Source organism: Mesocricetus auratus, unplaced genomic scaffold (assembly GCF_017639785.1).
Source record: "Mesocricetus auratus isolate SY011 unplaced genomic scaffold, BCM_Maur_2.0 Super-Scaffold_100009, whole genome shotgun sequence".
Taxonomy (NCBI): Eukaryota; Metazoa; Chordata; class Mammalia; order Rodentia; family Cricetidae; genus Mesocricetus; species Mesocricetus auratus.
This window is the reverse complement of record NW_024429193.1, coordinates 50,513,476-50,535,471: the sequence shown is the minus strand read 5'-3', so window position 1 is coordinate 50,535,471 and position 21,996 is coordinate 50,513,476. Positions and strand designations below refer to the sequence as shown.

The window sequence follows — 21,996 nt, the reverse complement described above, 5'->3', positions numbered from 1 at the left end:
TGACCTGTTATTTTTCTTCATCCTGAGGTTTCTCCTGTTCAAACTGCATCTTGATCAACTTTGGTGGTATCCAAACATTCTATTCTCCTACAGAAACAAAGGTGAAATCCCTTCCCCAACATAACATATATCCTGGTTTCCCTATTTAGGTCAATACATCCTTGAAGTACCCTGGCTGATTTAGTTCAGAAGTTTTTTTCTATTGTCCAGTGTCTTTCTGCAGCTGTTTGTCCTTTCTCATTAGCATTAAGAAAGTTTAATGTTAATAAAGCATTATGTAATTTGTGTTTGGGGGTCTCTAGTCCCCCTCCTTGTTTATAGAGCATTTCTTTTAAAATGTGGTTAGATCTCTCAACCACTGCTTGTCCTGTGGGATTGTGTGGTATACCAGTTACATACTTTATGTTATATTTGAAAAATTTTTCCAATTTTCTAGAGACATATGCTGGAGCATTGTTGGTTTTTATTTGTGCAGGTATAACCATAATGGCCATTACCTCTAATAGGTGTGTGATAACAGAATCAGCGTCTTCAGAGCTAAGAACAGTGGCTCGTTGAAACCCCGAAAATGTGTCTATTGTATTGTGCACATATTTGAAATTTCCAGCTTCTGGAAAGTGAAAAACACATCCATTTGCCAAATTTCATATCTATGAATACCTTTGGGATAACTGCTTGCTGGTAATGAAACTTGGTTATAGAATGAACAGGTGGGGCAGTTTCTTACTATTTCCTTGGCTTGTTGCCAAGTGATGGAAAAATCTTTTTTAAGCCTTTGCTATTTACATGATGTATTTTATGAACTTCTGAGACTTTTGGCACACTTCCTATTAATAAACAAACAATCTCATCATTGTTTTTTGCTAGAGAACCTGGCAGACCCATATGTAATCTGATGTGATATATATATGATGACCCCTATTCCTGATTGTTTATTTATTTATTTATTTATTTATTTATTTATTTATTTATTTATTTGTTTTTTTTCGAGATAGGGTTTCTCTGCACTGTTTTGGAGGTTGTCCTGGAACTAGCTGTTGTAGACCAGTCTGGCCTCAAACTCACAGAGATCCACCTGTCTCTGTCTCCTGAGCTGGGATTAAAGGTGTGTGCCACCAATGCCCGGCTCTGATTGTTTCTTGTAACTGTATAAACAATGCAGTTAATTCTGTTTCAGTGATCTCAATGTGTAAAATGACTCTCTCTGCAGTAACTATATTGGGAAGCTCTATAGAATCCATAAATACCATGAGAATGGTGTACAATTCTGCCTTTTGTATGAAGTTATAAGGGCTTTGAACTACTTTACACATATTTCCTGATTTATATCTCACTTTACCTGATTTGTTTGCATCAGTGTAGAATGTAGGGACTCCAGAGATCAGTGTTTTTCTTACAATGTGTGGAAGGTTCCAAATTGCTTTCTTTATGAATTTGATTCTCTCAGTTTTGAGATAATTGTTGCTAATCATTCCCAAGAGGTTACTGCAAGCCCTCTGTCAATATTCATTATCCTTTCATAAGGAGGGAATTTCCTCATTAGTTAAAGGAACGATAATTTCTGCTGGGTCCCTTACAGTTAGTTGATGAAACTTTAATTTGCCTTTTAAAATCAAAGTGGAGATCTTTTCTACATATGTCTAGTTTTTTATTCTGTTTATGTGACAGAAATATCCATTCTAACATGATATCTTCCCTCTGCGTCAAAATCCCTGAGGGGTATTATCTAGATGGTAAAATAATTAGAATACAATCTAGTTCTGGATCCACATGGTCCACATGTGCTTCTAGTATTCTCTTTTCTACCCATTCTAATTCTTTTTCAGCTCTGATAATATTCATGGACTATTTAAGCCCTTGTCCCCCTACAGGGCCATTTTTAGGTGTTTCAAATCATGCCCTTCTACAATTGTCTGTAGTTGAGAAATACCTCCTGGTAATTTTTGAAGTTCATTAAGAGTCTGGTAACAGTCTCTCCTGATCTATACTTTTTGGGGTCTAATTTTTTGTAGACCTATTTTATAAACTAAATAATTGATAGAATCTCTCTTTTGAATATTTTTCAGGGGCAATCTGTAATCCGCAGTGTGGTAAAATTTCCTTTACTGTTTCAAACGTCTTTTCAAATGTTCCTTCCTTCGAGTCATCCATATAGTGGTAAATTACGGATCGTGAAAATTGTGAATTATTTCCAAAGGTTTTTGCACAAAATTTTGGCACAGGGTGAGACTATTTAACATTCCCTGTTGCAAGACCTTCCATTGGTATCTCTTAACCAGCTGAGAATTGTTATAAGTAGGCACCATGAAGGCAAACTTTTCCCTATCTTTTTCTTGTAAAGGTATAGTGAAGATGCGATCTTTTAGATCAATGACTATACTATGTCATCTTTAGGTATTAGAGAAGGCAAGGGCATACCAGGCTGTAGAGAGCCCATAGGCTGAATTACTTTGATGTTTCTCAGGTGGGTAAGCATTCTCCATTTTCCAGACTTCTTTTTGATAACAAATACAGGAGAATTCCAAGGGCTAGTAGATTCTTCAATTTGTTCAGCATTTAGCTGTTCCTGAACCAGCTTTTCTAAAGCCTCTAGCGTCTCAAGGGTCATAGACCATTGCCCTACCCAGATAGGTTCATCTCTTAGCCATTTTAGGGTAGGGATTTTGTTTCCTCTGTAGGTTTGGCACTTTTATTCTGTTTATATACAGCCTGGATGATTGGTGTCTGTATTCTGTAGTGCCTTACAATATTTTTCTACCACCAAGAACTTGTTTATGATTCATATCTGATACTGGAGGAATATTAATCTGAGTATTCCATTGCTGCAATAGATCACCACCCCAGAGATTTATCACCATGTCAGTGATACATGGCTTCAATATTCATCTTTGTCCTTCTGGCCCTATGCACTTAACCCATCTTGTTCTCTGTTCCAATCCCTAAAAATTGAAGGTTTCCCTTTTGTAGGAGCCATCTTGGAGGCCAAGATTTTGGAGTTATAATGGTTATATCAGTTCTACTCTCAACTATCCACACAATAACTTCATTATTCATTTTTGTCTTTAATTTAGACCTTTGATCATTTATAGAAGTTTACTTGAATATATGTTTTTTGTTTCCTCCAGCTATGTTTAATTCATCCTCAGTAGCTAATCTACCATCCAGAGTTTTATTATTCTTTACAATAGGCAGGGGTTCTTCTAGTCATTTTGGGAGATTGTCCTCCACAGTTACTTGGGATGACTGGACCATTTTTGACATGGGGGCTTTTGAGATGCCCCTCCTAGTAGTTTCCTGATTGTAAAGGGTTTTCTTGTTTGTCTCTGGTTGATCTACATTCATTGGTCCAGTGTCAGTCTTTGCCACATCTTCTACATAATCCAGAAAGCTGAGACCTTCTGCTTGAGTCATTCCAAAGAGGAACGTTACATCTAGGAATGCTTTTCCTGCAAATTCTTCTTAGATGTCCTAATCTACCACAGTTAAACCATCTGGTATTTCGATGTCTTTTTAAACCTTTGGAGATTGCTTCTCCTACCCAAGCTCCTGTGTCATAATAGTTACACTCAATGCTGGTTGTATACAGAACTCATTCATCCAATGGTGCTAATCTGATATTTCAGGGCCAAAGCACTTTTTTTTCATTGTGGATTTGCATTCTCTTAAGCTAGAGATTCTATGACTATTCACCTAAACTTTGAATCTGTTACCTGTAACTCTACTGCTCTGGACAATCTTTGTAAGAATTCAGTGTCCCTTGGTCCCTGTACCATTTTGGTATAGGGTTCTGTTCTTTCTCCTGGTTCATGAACCTTATTCCAAGCATTCAAGGCTGCTGTATGTCATAAAGATAAAATATGTTCATCATATGCAGCTTGAGTCTCTGGATCAACATAAGGACCATCACCAAGAATCTCATCTTGGGGAGCTTCATAACCTTTCTTTAAGCCCTGAAGCTTGAGAGCTTTTACTTCTTCCCTTTATAAAGCCCACCATTGAATTTTAGATGAACTTTCAAGTATGTCTGATATTAGTGGGCCCCAATCCTTGCTCAGGATACTAACATTTGGCAGACATAAAAGGAATGCATGCCATAAGAGACAACGGCCTCCTTAATATTGTTAAGGTCTTTCATCTGTATTGGCTCCCACAGATATGCAACATCGCCATTTGGGATTTTTTTTGTTGCTGGTTTGTCAGTTATAGTCACTGGGAAAACCATAGGCGAGGACATAACAACCTTAGGAAGGTCTTCCCGGCGTCTGAGAGGTGTAGGTAATTTTAAACCTCTTTCATGAACTATTGTTTGTTTCTCTGATTCTGATGTATCAAATTGAAGGTCTTCTAAGGCCTGTAATCTATTCGCCATTGTTTCTGTGAGTGTTTGACCTTCCTGGATCATATAAGTTTCTAAAGATTTTATAGAATTGGTCAGTTTTTTGTGTCCTTCATTTACATACAATTCTATACATTTAATGTACTCATCCTTAGAAATTATCTGAATGGCATGTAAGCTTCCTTTCAGAAACAGTTTTCTATCTGATAACTTGTTATTATTCTCAGACACGGAACAAATTCTGCCTGTCATGTTTTCAATCTGAAGTTCCAGTCCTTGATTTTTATTAATCGAGTCATCAGACATGGAATGAGTTGTTTCTGCTAGTCTGTTAATGTTATCTTGCATTGTTCCTATTTTGATCATTAAAGCAGCAGACATGTCTTCTAATTGGCCATTTTTATGTTCTAATTTGTTCATTAGATCATTATGGCCAAATTCAATATCCTCAATCCTTCTCTCTAATTTATCAGTATGTTGTCGTGGGATCTGAGTAGTTTGCTGAAAGTCTTTGTTCTTTGCTCTATTATCAAACCCTTTCTTTAAGGATATTATATGGAATATGAAGCTAATCGCTGGTGTTAAATATAGATATATTCTCAGCAAGTCATAATCCTCTTCTAAAATCCCATCCATATAAGAAGCAAAAAGATCCGTAACATTCTGCATCGTAAGATTATCTGCCACTGGTATAGAGTAGTTGATCTTGTTTATTGTTACTATCTTAAAATACAAGGAATGCAATGCTTAACATTAGCTATTTTCTAGTCTCGGGGCTGTGGTGTGAATTTCAACTTGCAGTAACTATGTTTGATCAGCAGGAGGTGCAAGTGCACCACCAAACACAATTCAGTCGCCGATGGTGTTCAGTTCCAAATGGAATCTAAAAAATTCTAAGTAGCTTTTACACAAATTAAGAGCAAGCAGAATTTTGCTAGAAGGAGGATTTAATGAGCCCTGCACAAATCGTGGGCAGCAGGATGTGGCTGGTTGTAGAGCTGGAGCTGGTTATACTGTGAGCCCAACTGTAGTGGACATTGAATCAAGCCAAACAGTTAAGTCCCAGAACGGGAGCAAAGTGGCAGGCAAATGTCTGTTTGCAGTGGCTGCACAGATGAGGCTGAGTGAGAAATCTTTGGTTGGGAGGTTACACCCGGATGGGGAGACTGTGAGACTGTGTATGGCTGGATCTGGTGGTGTTTGTGGCAGCTGAGGCAGCTTCCTCGTACAGACCAAAGAAGAGCAACGGTGGCTGCTGCTGAGACAGTGGGGGCCTGGGCAGCTGGCAGCGAGCAAGTGACCAGAGGCTCTCGTGAATGCTTCTCTCATACTTCTGACACCAGCTGTTGAAGGAATATAACAGTTCACAGGATAAGGATGTTGTTGGTTATTTATAGTGGGAAATTACTTACATGAGAAACAGAAAACCCAGGTTAGTCTCTGCAACCTTTCGAGACCCGACTGAAACCTCCAAAGAGAGCAACTGTCCCTCTCCTCAGCCCTTTATTCCACACGCTCCTATGCACTTATGGTCATGCCCCAAATGGGCGTGGTCAGTGCCACAGGTACCTAGATCTCTCCCTACAACCCTCTAAGTGAAGCATGGATAATGAACATTTGGTACATATACGCCATTTAGTACTACTCAGCTGCTAAAGGAAAATGAAATCATGAACTTTGAAGGTAAATGATGGAACCAGACCAAGAAAGATAAACATTGTATGTTCTCTTTCATTGGAGGCCCCTAGCTCCAAATCTTAAGATACATATCCTAGGTAACAACAAAAAATAGGAAGTAAAAATGATCACTGTTGGGGCCACAGGTTCAGGGAGCAATAGGAGAAGGTATATGAGGGTTCAAGTCACCTGCTCAGAGAAATGGAGAAAAAATGGGGACTCATTTAGAGAAGAGGATGGAGGTAAATATAGAATAAGGAGGATAATATAATAGGAACAGTGTCTAAAAACGTTATAGTCAATCATACTATTAACTACCCAAAACCCTAAAATAAATACTTCTGCAGATACATATATGCATATGCCTATAGATATAAATGTGCATATATTTATGAAAAATTCTCAACCTGGCTGACAATGTTTCCTCTGAGACCCAATGGCCATCTAATAAAATCCCCAGCACCAGCCATGAGAAATGCTCTTTGGAGTTGTTGGTAAGGGTTGTCCAAGAGGTTCTCCAAATATTACTTACTATTGCTATTGCCCTTAGTTGACCACCAGAGGAGTAAGATAACTCCCTATTGCTGAAGACATTGTATACTTCAGACACAGAGCCCAGAGTCTCCTGCCTGTAACTGTCCTGAATGTCTCTTCCCAGAAGACTAGATTACATAGAACCCAAAGCAACCAACAGTCCTACCCAGCTATGACACTTATGAACCACAACAATGACCAGCATTGTAAAATACCTTAAGGGTACAGTAGTGGCATGCATATCTTGGTAGTAACCAACAACTCTCTAATTAGCCTTAAGATCTACACAGAGGGAAACCATATTTGTTACTAGAAACCTAGCCATCTATCTAGCATTAGTGAATTCATAGATCTTGGTGGAGAAACTACAGCCACCACTTTACTAATAATGGTAATTCCTAACTGCACTCTAAATATTTGTCCTTATACACACAGATAAATGTAGTTCTCACCCTTTATCAAGGAAACTTTTCTTTGCAACAGTACGAGCCCATCACAGAAATTAGAATGTAGAGTTATGGATATATCTATCAGAAAATTCCTGAATCTGAGACTCAAGAAATATCTTGGAAGAATGGGGGGAAAGATTTTAAGAGCTAGTGGAATGGGGGCTTTCTGTGAGACTGGGTCTTCTAGTAATGACAGAAGTTTCAGTAACATGATTGCCAAAGCATGAGCTGAACTAGGACAATAGCAATAGACATGCCAAAGTGGAATGGGAAAAGCTTATGGTACCTTGACACTGCACAAAGAACTACAGGCAACTAAGGGATGCTAAAAGTAGGAGGAATAGTCTTCTCCAGGAAAGAGCACACCAATTGTTTATCCAATACTAAACAGCCAGTACTGAAAACTTATATATATATATATACATATACATATATATAATTATATGTAGACTGAGAAGGTTATATTTATGAATGTATATGTTTTTACATATACATATTTGCTATGTAACAATTAATAAAAAAGGGTGCATTTCAAAGAAAGCAGTGAGGGGGCATATGGTGAGACTTGAAGGATCAAAAGGGAAGATAGAGATGACATAATAATATTATAATCTCAAAATAAAAGAAAAACACTCTTTTGAGATTCTATCTCACTACAGTTACCTTGGCTATCATATAGAAAATAAAATGCTGAATAGGATGTAGGGAAAGGGGAACCATTACATGCTGTTGATAGGAAGAACATAAATTGGTACACACACAATGGAACTCAATATGTAGGTTTCAGAAATAGGTAAAAGACAGCTATAATATAATCCAGCCCGACCACCAGATATATACCCAAAAGATTAAATCCTATTGCAGAGACATGCCCACTTTCATTATTGCTCAACTTCAAATTGGTTGGAAATGAAATCAGCCTAAATGTCCGCCAACTGATGAATGGATAATAAAAACGTGGTGCATATAAAGAATAGGGAAATGCATAAAACTGGAAAATATAGTAGTTAACCTTGGCCCAGAAAGGAGAATGCCACATGTTTTCTGTCATACACAGATTTATGCTTTGGATTTCTATATTTATGCATGTAACATGGAATGTCTATTGCAGACCGAAAGCTATGAAGGGCCTCTTGAGCTCAGAAAGAGTCCTTAAAAGGAGGTAGAACATATATAGAAGAACACCTGTGTTACAGAAGTAGAGAGAGAAACTCTGCATGTGGAATGGCTTAAACTAGGATGGTGTGGGGCATGAAAGTGAGAAAATAATGTGTGTATTTGTGGGGGGGGATGCATGGGGAAGGGGCACTAAACAAAATTCAGGATGAATGAAATACCACATGGAAATATATTACTCTGTAAACTGATAAACACACGATTTTAAGAAAAGAGTTTTAACTGAATTATCCTGTTTGTGGATGATGCTCCCAGAAGTCACAGGTTTATAAAAGAAAACCCTAGTGCTAAGCATGGCATACCTCCATATAGTTGTTAACCAGGAAAGATGTGGAAGTCCCCCAAACAATTCAGGCTATTGTCATTGATCTTGAATAGTTAGACACTATCACTGAAGAAACTAGGTAGGTAGACCCTATTGCTGAAGAAACTACACTTTGTGTGTAAGGTACAGAGAAATCAAGTTGGAACTCAGCTGGAAGCTTTCACCTTTCATGTTGTTAGAAGGTGCTATTCAGGATTCTGATGAAGAAATGCCAATCATTTTACTCGGCAGTAGATAATATATACTATAATACTGATCTGTCAGGCAAGGTGTTCTTATTGTTATAGTAGTAAAGTGACTGTTATGGGGGTAGCAAATAGCTTTGTGGTTGGATTTGAGGCCTGATCCCCAGGAGGGAATTTATGTTTGGTGCTTTAAATCTCAAGAGCCAAGGGAACCTATTTCAATTGTTTTACGAATGAAAATGCTGTTAAACTGCCTTCTAAACATTTATAACTATAAATTAGTGTTATTCTCAGGAATAGTGAATATAAAATTTTTGTCTAAAGTAAAAATTTACTAGAAGGAATTAATTTCCAACCCATAAAGTCTTAAACCAAATTACCTTATAATTATAACTTGAACTCAACCAGTGTGGGCAGAGCATTTAGGAAGCTTCCCCCCAAAAGGGAAGGTTCTTTAGGCATGTACTCCACATGTTACATGTGGAAGTTCCATAAAACAGTTTCAAAAACAGGTAATAATTTCCAAAAATTTTTAGTGTTTACTTTGCAATAAGAAAATTCCTTAGTACCAGGTACAAAATGTCCACAAAATGAAACTTAAGTATATGAACAGGTGTTTGTCCACACTGGGGACTGCCAAAAAAGCTATTAAGTCTAAAGGTCATGTATAATGATCTGTATACCTCTTCTAAGGAGACATAGTGTTATTTAGTCCACACAGGGCAGAGAAGGTGATGACATTGGTAAGATAAGCAAGCAGCCAAGTCTGCTGAGTATATCTGTGACTTTGATGATTAGTCATGTACACACCTCTGTTGAACACTGTCCATTTAGAAACCCTTGTGATACGTAGGCACTCAGATGATATAAAAAGCCATTTGAGACCTGCTGGAGCAGTACCGAAGGCACCATGGCCAAGCTCATTCTTGTTACAGGTAAGTGTGTAGCCTTGCCTTGTGTCCTTTTTTCTCAGGATCACACAACCATGAAGCAGTTATTACACTACACCTCTGTAGTTTCCCTTTCCTCCTCCCTCACTGCAAATGTCCTCCCCTCATACCATCATCAGTCTTTCTCTTGTTCTCAAAGCTCACACCACTGTCATGGCCCTAAAAGCAAGTCTCACTCTCTCTCAATACTTGTCTTACCCTTTCCTGTCCTGCCAGTCATTAATTTTCCCCATTAATCTTTCTGCACCACCTGCCTTAAATTAATACTATGTTAATTTATTTTTTGTGTTCTGGAATTAGCCCCTTTGGAGATACAAGCACAGGAGTCTACAAAGAGTCATGCAGGTTGTCTTTGCTCTGCTTTCTGCAGTATTATTTCTTACCTATCCTTTATAGTCCTGTTTAGGTGATGATGACTTAAGTGTCCTTCTGAGATAGTCAATCAAAGTGGTTGATTAAATAGGTGCTTAGAGCCAGGTCACATCTAAAACTTACTAGCTGCTTTAAATTTGTGCTTTAGGAACTTTGTTATTCTTCAAAGCCTTTCCCAAAGGGATACCAAAGTGGCCCAGTTCAAGCATGTGGTCCCAGTACAGGCACAGGCAGGAGGTTCTCCAGATCAAGGTCAGTCTAGGCTACAGAGTGAAGTAATGCCTAAGAGAAAGTGCTCTGTTGAAGCCAAGGTGTAACATCTGGAGGCTTTCATCATACCTTCTTTAGCAAAATGTCTCTGAAGATGCGTCCAACATGTACTTATAGCTCAAGTCTTTGTTTTAGAATATGCCTTAGATGTTAAAGTACTGAACTCATATCAGTTCTGGGAAATGAGACTTCTGACTGTGTAGTCACTGAGTGCAGTGAATTTGGAGCAATTTCAGTCAGCCCTGCTTCCTAGATAGTAGACTTCACACTTACAAAAAAATATGACACAGAATACAGAAAAGAGTAATGGCCATTTTTGATCAACTGTTAAAGAGTAGATCAAAGAATGTTTGCTGCAAAGATAACCCTTTTTACAAGTGCAAAGTTGCACTCTGGCTGTCACAACACATGGTAAGAAGGATGGATCATAATGCTCTAGAGTTATATCTGAGAGGATTCAGGCAGTTGGTTCAGAATAAATATGTGTTTTCTATCACTAGGTCTGGCCCTTCTGCTGAATGCTCATCTGGGTAAGTCACTAATTCCATGTTTTACTATTGACAAAAAATTACCTACCATAAACTCAAATGCATTAATGTACATAAAGCTATTGTTTGATTAATGTAATTGAGAATACACCCTGGTGAAGTCAAACTCCCCAATCATGAACTGATACTTATTATTAATTATGAAAGCTTGGCCTTTAGCTTACGTTTGCTCCTAACTAGCTCTACAACTTAAATTATCCTGTTTTTATTAATCTACATTCTACTATGTTGCTTTTAGCTCTCTCCATTCTGACTTGTTCTACATTTCACTTGCATCACTCTTGCAACTAGATTCTATCCTCTGAGTTCCTCTCTCTGACCGGAAGTCCTGCCTTTCCCCCCTGCCTATCTATTGGCCATTCAGCTTTTTATTAAAATAATTGCAGTGACATGTCTTAAGAGAGTATACAAACATCCAGCAACGCTCCAGTGTTACTCTATTTGGAGAAGTGTAACAAGAGATAAAGCAGAGAGAGAGAGAGAGAGAGAGAGAGAGAGAGAGAGAGACAGAGACAGAGACAGAAACAGAGACAGAGACAGAGACAGAGACAGAGACACACAGAGAGGCTTATTTTATGTGGGAGTAGACTTTTAGCTCAATCATTACTGCTATCCTCTATAGCTTTAACTCTTAAGAATTTTTAAATTCTCATTCATTGAGGTTCAAGGAACCACTGGGCTTGAAGATCTATGAGCATTTTGTCTTAGAAGAAGCCTAAGCTTTTCCAAACTCTCAAAATGAATCTGTACCATCTGTTGACTTATGTTTAAAAGTGTTTACACTAGTCACCTCCACCCGGACATCAAGGCAGGGAGGGAAACAAAATCAAAACCCAAAGGTTTTTATTGGAAACAATAATTTTACATGTCAATTCCCCACCCTGTTCCCTCTTCCTTCCATGCCACCTATCACCCCCCCCCAACCCACTCCCCACCTGCTCTCCAACAATGGAATGGCCTTCCATGGGGGATCTTCAAAGTCTGTCACATCATTTGGCCCTCCCCCATGTATCTGGGCTGAAATAGTATCCCTCCATAGGGAATGCGTCCCCGAAGTCCATTTGTGCACTAGGGATATATACTGGTTCCATTGTTAGAGGTTAGACTTCCCAGGCCTCCTAACTGGCACCCACATTCACAGGGTTTGATTCAGTCTAATGCTGGTTCCTCAGCTTTACAGCTGGGGTCAACTCCTGCCTAGATTCTTAGTTGGGGTCATCTTTGTGGACCTCTGAACAATTCCCTAGTGCCATATTTCTCTTTAAACCTATACTGGATCCCTCTATTAAGATACCTCTTTTCTTGCTCTACTCTATTCCTCCCCTGTCTCAGTCTTCTTGATTCCTCTTGTTCTCCTCCCCCTCCTCTTCTTCCCTTCTCTTTTTCCTACCTCATCCCCCTCTGTGCTCCCAGTTTGCTCAGGAGTTCCTGTCCATTTCCCTTTCTTCAGGGGACCATGTATTTTTCTCTTAGGGTCCTCTTTGTTTCCTAGTTTCTCTGGTGGTGTGGATTGTAGGCTGGTAGTTCTTTGCTCTATGTCTAATATCCATATATGTCTTTCTGTGATTGGAAAACCCAAACTTTCTTTTATCATAGTTCAGTGGTTTCTATAGCAGACCTTCATACTTATTTTTTTTACTACCACAGGGTCTGCCTACAATCTGGTGTGCTACTTCAGCAATTGGGCCCAGTATCGGCCAGGCCTGGGGCGTTTCACTCCTGATGACATTGACCCTTGCCTGTGTACTCACCTGATCTATGCCTTTGCTGGTATGCAGAATAATGAGATCACCACCCTAGAATGGAATGATGTTGATCTCTACAAAGCTTTCAATGGCCTGAAAAACAGGTAAAAGAAAGGGGTAATCGTCTAAATTGGTATTTTTTGAACCAGTAGTTGCTAAGCATCAGTGCTTCTGAAGATGTTACTCTAAACTTACTATAACAAGTCAATACTCTATCTATCTATCTATCTATCTATCTATCTATCTATCTATCATCTATTCACCTATCTCTATCATCTATCACCTATCTAATCTATCCATCCTTTTTCTTTTATTTATTTAAAAATTAATTTTGAGAGTTTGTATATAATATTCAAATCATATCACTCCCTTCTCACCCTTCCCAGATGTTCTCTCTTTCTCTACCTATGCAACTTTAGTGTCCTCATTTTTGTTTTAAATCCACTGAGTTTAATTTGTGCTGTCCATATATTCTTGAGTGTATGGAACTCCACTGGAATATGGTTTACCTACAAGGAGTCACACTTTTAAAGAAAACTGATTTTCCCAGAGGCTATCAATTGGCACTAGTGCTTCTCTTAGGGATTTTACCTCATTCCCACCTTCCTTTTCCATGTTGGCATTTTGTCTGACTTAAGAGTTTGGGTATCTTGTACATGCTGTTCTAACTGCAGGTGAATTCTTATGTGCAATTTCTCTGTTGTGTCTGGAAAACACTTTTATTGTTGTCCACAGTCTCTGTTTCTTACAGCCTTCCTACCTCTTCTTCTGTGATTATTTCCTGTTTGCTTTATGGCATGATTCACATGATGAAACTTATACCTAGCATCATTATCAGGACTAAGAACCTGTGGACAAACAGGTTACATTTATTTCTTGTTGATACAAATGCATGTATGCATTGATGTTTTAAAATAAGCACAAATTGTTTAATGGTTCATGTGAAAATTAGCAAATACATTACCTTACACATATTTAATGATATGTACTTCAGTGATTTTTTCCAAATAGTATACAGTGCTACAAATTGGAGACACTGTGTTGTTGAGATACGCTCCTGAATTAGAATAGGAAAATTTACTGAGGAAGGGGATGGGGGCAGCATAAAGGAAGAAATAATGGGAGCGACAACTAACACTAAATATATATGGAAAGTGTTTTTTTTTCAGTGAGGATAGATTCTTTTATCATACAATATATCCTGATTTTAGTTTCTCCTTACTCTACTCCTCCCACTCCTCTCTACTTCTCTTACATGACCTGTGTACTCTGTGGTTGGTGACTCTGACCTTCTTCATCCAAGAATTCCCTCTGCCATGAAAACCCTGCCTATCTACTGATCATTTAGCTTTTCATCAAACCAATCACAGTGACATATATTTACACATATCTCACAACATTTCCCCTTTTTGTCTGAATAAAAAGGAAAGGGTTTTAACTCTGAATAGTATAACTATATACAATAAGAGCAATTATCAAGTAATAATTACTTTCCCAATGTTCATTTGTATTTGGCAATTTCAAAGAAAATATTTATTATTTATCCTATCTTGGTAAGTCCAAAGATTTGTACCTAATTTACCTTCTATAATAACTAAGGAAAAGTCTAACTATAACTATCTGGTCTTCAGCTCCATTAAATATACAAGAGGGATTCAATATTACTTGAGTAAACAAAGTATATTGTAGGCAACTTCCAAACATATAGAAATGACATAGACAACTGGCTACCTGGATAGTCACCCAAAGTTCCTCTGCAACATTGGGGCATCCATTCTTTGGCATACAGGCTTAGAATATTTGACAGACTTGTCTATGAAGCAAGAATTTGGAAGGACTATCCTGTCTTATCTTGACAAAATTTGGCAGTATTTTTCCTTTGTGTATTGCTTGTTCACTTTGTACAGCATACTGTCAGTGGTCAAGGTAAGAACAATTTTAAAGGCAGGACACATGGATTTAAAATTTTCTCTATTTATCTTTTGTTTAAAGGAACAACAAATTGAAAACTCTCTTGGCCATTGGAGGTTGGAACTTTGGAACTGCCCCGTAAGTTGTCTTTAGAAAATCAAGTGTTCCTTAAAAACTATGTAGCTCAGCATTATTCTTGTCCTTTAAGACTTTAAAAATCCAGATGGGTATTAAGGATGTCCATTAAATTAATATCCAACTCAATAAATTACTATGAAAGATTATTAGTACTTATTAGAAAATCTTAGGAAGAATATTGTGGTCTTCATAGGTCTAAATTTGCATGAATATTTAGGGAATGTCATCCTCTGATCTTTAGTTGCTTGATATGAAAAAAAGCCTTTTCATAAAGTATATGGGGGGGTGAAAGATCTGATAAAAGTTGTGTATATCTTTTGTCTGTCTTCCTGAAAAAGGAACAGGAGACCATGTATACCAATAAGACTTACATTAGTACACATGAACTGGGGCATATCTGAAGACACAACATTGTTTGTGAACTAAGTTGGTTGGGCATTCAAAACTACAAGGGCAATTTGGAAAAAAATCTGAGTTGGGGGTGGGGAAGAATAACAAGATAATGTGAATGCCGAGATACTGTGGCTGGCAAGAATAGTGATTACAAAGAGAGATCAGGAGACCCCTGGAGCATGCTTTAATCCTCAATCAGATCCTGCACAAGGACTGTGAGGCAGAAATTGAACCGCAAACTGTTTTTATGCTAGTGTGTAAAGAATACCAAGACCTTACTCTACCTTCTTTGGATTTTACCCAGTTTCACTTCCATGGTCTCCACTTCTCAGAACCGCCAGACTTTCATTACTTCAGTTATCAAATTCCTGCGCCAGTATGGGTTTGATGGACTGGACCTGGACTGGGAATACCCAGGCTCTCGTGGGAGCCCTCCTCAGGACAAGCATCTCTTCACTGTTCTGGTGAAGGTGAGGAAAGCAGGAAGAGATGGTATTCCTTCAAAATTCAAAGCCTATTTTTCCCCCCAAAAGGGTGCTTGTACAACAAAACAAAACATGACTATAGAATTATGGAATCTTAGCATAGTAAAGGTCATTGGATACCATTCATTCCTTGAATGAGCCATTTATCGGACATTATTGTGCTGTTTTCAGAACCACAATTCATTTCATCTTGACATTTACTCTATGGTAAAGGTTCCACCATTTACTCTATGGTAAAGCAACAACTTGACATTTACTCTATGGTAAAGCAACAACTCTAGTACGTTTTGATGAATGCTGTGATAAAGATCTACAGAATCCAAAACCAATTAAGTAGTTACCCAGTTCTGCTCTTGGGCAAAGGCACAAGGAGCTTTCTAGGTAAAGTGATGTTGGATCTCACTGAGAGAACTTGGTGTTATCCTACTCAGTGAGGATGGACGTGAGACAAAAGAAGACAGATTTGTGGGTGCAAGTGAGGAGTGAGTTTCAAGCTTGTGAGAACAAATAGGTGGCAAGAATCAGTTCATGTGGAGACTTTTATATTAAGTTAAAGAATTTCAAACTTACTTAAGGACACTGGAGGTCTTTGAAAGATTTTATGCACCAATTAGTATGACAAGACCTGTATATTTTGAAATGGGTATTTTTGAATTAACTATGAATAATTAATTAGGAGTGCAGATGCCAGATACAGTAGGAATTCAATGAAGTAAATTAAGCAAGGGGTAACCAAGGTCTCAATAGTGGCCCTAACACTGCTGGAAGACGAGAATATACACCATATATAAAGAGAACAAATATCAGTATTGATTGGGTTTGAAGTTGAAAGGATTCCTAGTTTTCTGATTTTGAGGACTAATCATTGTAGTGCAGTTGGTATGGACAGGAAGAATAATAAGAGGAATGGTAAATTTAGCTTTAAATATGAGTATGACATATCTGGAATAACCACAAGGAATTAAATGAATACCAGCTTTGTGGGCATAGACAAGAACCCTACAGAACTCATCAGCAAGGATACCTGATTACCACGGAAAATTAGTGGGATGATAAAAGCAACAATTACGATGTTATGAAATAATTATCAAATTAGGGAAGACATTGGCAGTGATTAAATTGACCCTTTACACCACAGCAGTAAGTAAACCTGTCTACTGAGTACATTGAAAAGGGAAGCAGTGATTAGAACTCTACATACAGTATAATAAAGTGGGTTGTATGTCAGAGTTGTCTCTGTTTTGGAGAAGTATTTGTTGCAGAAAGGTAAATATGTTTGCATGTGGCTTCTGGCTGTGTGGTTTCTACCATGTGAATGAGTGTAGTCCAGATTATGAGCCTGAGAAACACATCATTTCCTGTTATGCAATATCTTCCAAACAAATTAAGCCCAGAAAATTGAGGGACACTAAAGTTAAGGTAGCCCTGGCTGATCCATTTCTTCAGTATACAGAGATTTTGGTTGCAGGTGTAGGATGACAGAGTATTGTGGTTTTGCTTGGCACACCCAGTTAGCAGTTTGGCTAGAAGCAAGGTTTTTTTGAAACTTCTGGACCAAGCTTTTGAAAATATCTTGTCCATTTTCTGACCTCAGTGACTTCACTACAACATGGGTTTCAGACTTTCTTCTATGGTAGATTATTTTTTAAATCAAGTCATGCAGGTCATCAACTGACTTCAGAATAACTTCAATATTGGGCTAGTGAGATGCCACAGCAGGGAAAATTTTCTCTAAAGCATGAGAACCTGAGTTCAAATTTACAGAGCCCACATAAAGGCCAAATGCAGTAATATACATCTGTAATCCCAGGGATTCTATAGAGATGGGAGGCAGAGACAGGAGCATCCATGGAAGCATGTAGACCAGCTAGTCTGGCATACACAATGACCAAGAACAAAAGGGTCATAACCTAAAAGAAGGTAGAAGGTGAGGACTGGCATTCGAGGTTATTACATGTACTTTCACTCACATACGTGAACATGAACAGTTTATGTGTGTGTGTGTGTGTGTGTGTGCGTGTGTGTGTGCGTGTATGTTGCATACATGCATGGGGTACACATGTATGTGAGGTGTTATCCCTCAGACACTGTTCACCTTGATTTTTGAGTCAGTTTCTCAGTATCCTAAAATCTATAGAGTAGTACTGTCCAGTGAAGCCTAGGGATCTATCTGTCTCAGTTTCCTCAGCACCAAGATTAACAAAAAAATACCACTTTGTTTTGCTTAAACATTTTTATGTGGGTTCTGTGGGAATTGAACTATTGAACTCAAGTCCTTCTGCCTGCATGGGAAGCACTTTAACAATTGGGAAATCTCTACAGACCCATTTCAGTTTTTGTTGAGTAGCTCCAAAGATCAGAAATAGTACTTCTCCTCTTAGTTGAAGCGTGACTATAATAAATTATAACATCTAATCATTGGCTGCAGTTCTGCTCAGTGCAGTGACAGACAATAAAATCACAGACATTACAGTATCTGTGTTTAACATTTGAAGACAGACATAACAATCTTCTTATAATTATTCTTCTAGCTAAATGTTTTAGTTTTTTCAACCACAACCCTACAGCAGTTTTCAGAGGTTTTCCGTGAATACCCTCTGGTGACCCAAATAATGCCATTAATTAGAGCTCAAGTTAGTACTCCAAATAAATGAGAGTCATATATAATGGAGGTGAATTAACATCTGGCACTGAGTTGGACTTGTTACCCAACCACTACCATCTTCATCACTTGCTAATTCAGCAATTTATTGAATGATGTGTCAGTGTTGTAAGGTGTGTGGAAGCAACTTTCTATACCACTGAAAGATAGATAAAGGACACTACAGAGAGCGTAACTTCAACATGGTGTGATACAAGTGAGTTCTGACTGGTCATCTGTGACCTTGGATCTGGTCATGACCCAGACATTAACTTTCTGTGGGACTCTGGTGAAAATTTCCAACTCCCATGCATATTGCATAGTTGTGATTTTTTGAAATTAATGTCATCTGTGCTATTGACTTTATTAAGACATTGATAGACTAAAGTCAGACAAAACAATTGAAATTACTTTGCCAAAGAAAGACACTGTACAAATATGAATTTATTTTATATGTGTATCTGAAATAAACTTCAAAGATACTTGCTTTATTCTGCAGGAAATTCGTGAAGCCTTTGAGAAGGAGGCTATTGAGAACAGCAAGCCCAGGTTGATGGTTACTGCAGCTGTAGCTGCTGGCATTTCCAACATTGAAGCTGGCTATGAGATCCCTGAACTTTCCCAGTGAGTGACGCACTTATTCTAAACTTCTGTGGGAACCATTCAAGCATTGTGCTTGTTCTAGAGATGTCTTGTTCTCAAAGACCTTTTCTGTGCACTTGCTTTGAAAAATTATCTTTGTCTGCATAAATGTGAGAAACAGTGATCAGAAATGATTTCGAATCTTATTACCTACCAGGTATCTAGATTTCATTCATGTCATGACTTATGACCTCTATGGTTCCTGGGAGGGCTACACAGGAGAGAACAGTCCTCTATACAAATTCCCTACTGAGACTGGCAGCAACGCCTACCTCAATGTGGTAAGACCCTACAGGAATGCAGACTGGGGATGAAGTAAATCTTATGGAAATTAAGGCCCCAGATTTACACAAGTTTGGCAGCTGTCCAACTTAAAGATCTTCTTAAGTTACTGGCCATATCTCATTAACTTTAATGTCATCAAAAGTTTTTGAAAGTAAAATATAAAGAAATAAATCCACTGGTTATGAACAGCATATAAGTTGTCTGCTAAAACAGGGAGCTAATATAATTAAGCACTGGCTGGCTGTTTGGGTCCTGTGCCTAACTTACTGCCATTACAGGATTATGCTATGAATTACTGGAAGGACAATGGAGCACCATCTGAGAAGCTCATTGTTGGATTCCCAGAATATGGACACACTTTCCTCCTGAGCAGTCCCTCCAACACAGGAATTGGTGCCCCTACCTCTGGTGCTGGCCCTGCTGGCCCCTATACTAGGGAGTCTGGATTTTTGGCCTACTATGAGGTCAGTAGATTGGCTGTATACTGCTATGTGAATTTCACACCCAACATTGTACATAGTCTTCAGTTTAGGATCTCCTGAATCTGAATGGTCATCTTGCCTAGTACCTACCTATAGTAAGCAGTTTACTCCTGGTGTTTTAAGTGTTTGAATGACATACTTCTATATTTAATCCAAATAATATTCCTTCAAGCAAAAGATCATACTATTAAGAACATTTATATTAGCACAGAAAGAAGTAAAATAAATACAGTTCTTATTCTATTATGGATTCCAAAATCTAGTACAAATAACTCAATCTGGGAATGTAGCTCAGTGGTAGAACATTTACCTAGAATGCACACAGCCCTGGTTTTAATCTCTAGTACCATAGGACAAAACAAAGTAGGATTATACTGTACAATGATTTTTTTTCATGAAAAAATTTCCCAGGTTTGATTGCTCATTCCTTTAATTTGAACATTAAGGAAGTTGAAGCAGGATGATCCTAAGTATATATATATATATATATATATATATATATATATATATTCTGTCTTTAAAAAAGGAAGACTAGGGGTGCGATGTAGCTCAGTGACATGTAGAAGTCCTGAGTCCTACCTCCACCATGCAAAGATAAAAACAACTCAATATTCTTTACTACAAACAAAACTGAATTATAAAATTGAGGTAACCCTAACTGAGGATGTGAAAGGGAAGAAATCAATGTTTTCTTTCTTTCATGAGATTAATATTCAAAGGGTTTAAATTTCTTGATGTTTAAAGATTTGTACCTTGCTGAGAAATGGAGCAACTGAAGTTTGGAATGCCCCTCAGGAAGTGCCCTATGCCTATAAGGCCAATGAGTGGATTGGCTATGACAATGTCAAGAGCTTCAGTGTCAAGGTAAGGTCAGCTCTTTGGCTTTGCTGACATCACAGCACCAAGGCTCAGTAAATGAAATTAACCTTCTAGCTTCTATCTTTTAACAGGCTCAGTGGCTTAAGCAGAACAAATTTGGAGGTGCCATGATCTGGGCCATTGACCTTGATGACTTCACTGGCTCTTTCTGTGACCAGGGCAAATTTCCTCTGACCTCTACACTGAATAAAGCCCTCGGTGTGCCCACTACAAGTAAGTGATAGCATGAATATGCAGAGGGTGTATTACTTACGTCCCTTTGTTAATTTAAAGACAGTCTTGACATGCTCACCCCCATTGCTTGGAAGATACTCTTCCCATTCCATTCCATTGTACTTGCCAAGGTAAAAGACAGCTATGGACCTTCTCTAATTCTCACTTTCTAAGGGAATTATGGGAAAACAGGCCTAACTTTGGAGTGTGTGGGATCAGATATTCTAGGACTTCAAGGTTTGTAAGACTCTGAAGAAATTGTGCTTACTTTAAGCACACAAATCTCTGTGTGTCCCTTAGTGTGTGTGTGTGTGTGTGTGTGTGTGTGTGTGTGTATGTGTGTGTGTTCCTTAATGCATGTGTGTGTTATTTGATGTTCTGCTTAGGCTCCTGAGAAGAATTATCAGGAAGCTCGCCAGAGCTCTTATATACCCATCTCTCAGGGAATGTCGCAATCTCCTTAATTGTTTCCATATTTTCTCTCAGAGTTATTGATACTAGACCTTAAAAACATCTGTTTGTGCAAACTAGGCCTTTCTTGAATACCTTAACTGGAAAAGAGAGAAAAAAAGAAAACTGGACCGGATCAACACTTTTCCCTAATTCCTGATATGTCATTGTCTCAGAGTCTCTTCAGTTGTCAGACTGCAACTAATTGCATCGCACCCCCTCCTGACTATAATGTGCCTAGTTTTCTACACTTTCAGGTGAAGTTCATTGCCACAGAAGGCCCACCAGTCTCCTCTCTCTATTTGTACATTTCAGGTTGCACAGCTCCTGATCTGCCTACAGAACCAGTGACCTCTCCTCCAGGAAGTGGGAGTGGGGGCGGGAGTGGAGGTGGGAGCTCGGGAGGGAGTTCTGAAGGCAGTGGATTCTGTGCTGGCAAAGCTGATGGTCTGTATCCTGTGGCCGATGACAGAAATGCCTTCTGGCACTGCCACAATGGAATCACATACCAGCAGCACTGCCAGGCAGGCCTTGTCTTTGATACCAGTTGTGCGTGCTGCAATTGGCCATGAACCTGACTGTGTCACTCTACTCCAAACTTCTGCACTTTATTCCTTGACAAGGACATCTACCTTCCATCTAAAGTTATGTAATAAAATCAGTAGTCAAAATATGGGTGTTCTTTATTTTTCATGATTTGGTGGAAAACTTTTCTCTAGAGAAATACAAGGCATATATGGTCTGGGGAGAGAGAGAGAAATAGAGGGAGAGAGAGAGAGAGAGAGAGAGAGAGAGAGAGAGAGAGAGAGAGAGAGAGAGAGAGAGAGAGAGAGAGAGAGAGAGAGAGAGAAGGAATGTGTGACGATGACATGGTGTATCAAAAACACTACATTTTTCTACCTGCCCATGT

General features: G+C 38.5%; 1 protein-coding gene across 2 annotated transcripts in view; it reads left to right on the top strand.

Moving 5' to 3' along the window:
* Nucleotides 1-21,757, top strand: part of LOC101842885 (acidic mammalian chitinase) — a 51,022-nt gene extending 29,265 nt beyond the window's left edge. For both annotated transcript variants that reach the window (XM_040752093.1, XM_005076584.4), the window contains 11 exons: nucleotides 9,536-9,617; nucleotides 10,775-10,804; nucleotides 12,470-12,671; nucleotides 14,560-14,616; nucleotides 15,314-15,479; nucleotides 18,635-18,759; nucleotides 18,935-19,058; nucleotides 19,341-19,526; nucleotides 20,289-20,408; nucleotides 20,495-20,636; nucleotides 21,402-21,757. In XM_040752093.1, coding sequence (XP_040608027.1) covers nucleotides 9,593-9,617; nucleotides 10,775-10,804; nucleotides 12,470-12,671; nucleotides 14,560-14,616; nucleotides 15,314-15,479; nucleotides 18,635-18,759; nucleotides 18,935-19,058; nucleotides 19,341-19,526; nucleotides 20,289-20,408; nucleotides 20,495-20,636; nucleotides 21,402-21,658 — 1,434 coding nt within the window. In that variant the 5' untranslated portion in view covers nucleotides 9,536-9,592 and the 3' untranslated portion in view covers nucleotides 21,659-21,757. The remainder of the gene's footprint in view (nucleotides 1-9,535; nucleotides 9,618-10,774; nucleotides 10,805-12,469; nucleotides 12,672-14,559; nucleotides 14,617-15,313; nucleotides 15,480-18,634; nucleotides 18,760-18,934; nucleotides 19,059-19,340; nucleotides 19,527-20,288; nucleotides 20,409-20,494; nucleotides 20,637-21,401) is intronic.
* Nucleotides 21,758-21,996: the final 239 nt, after the last annotated feature.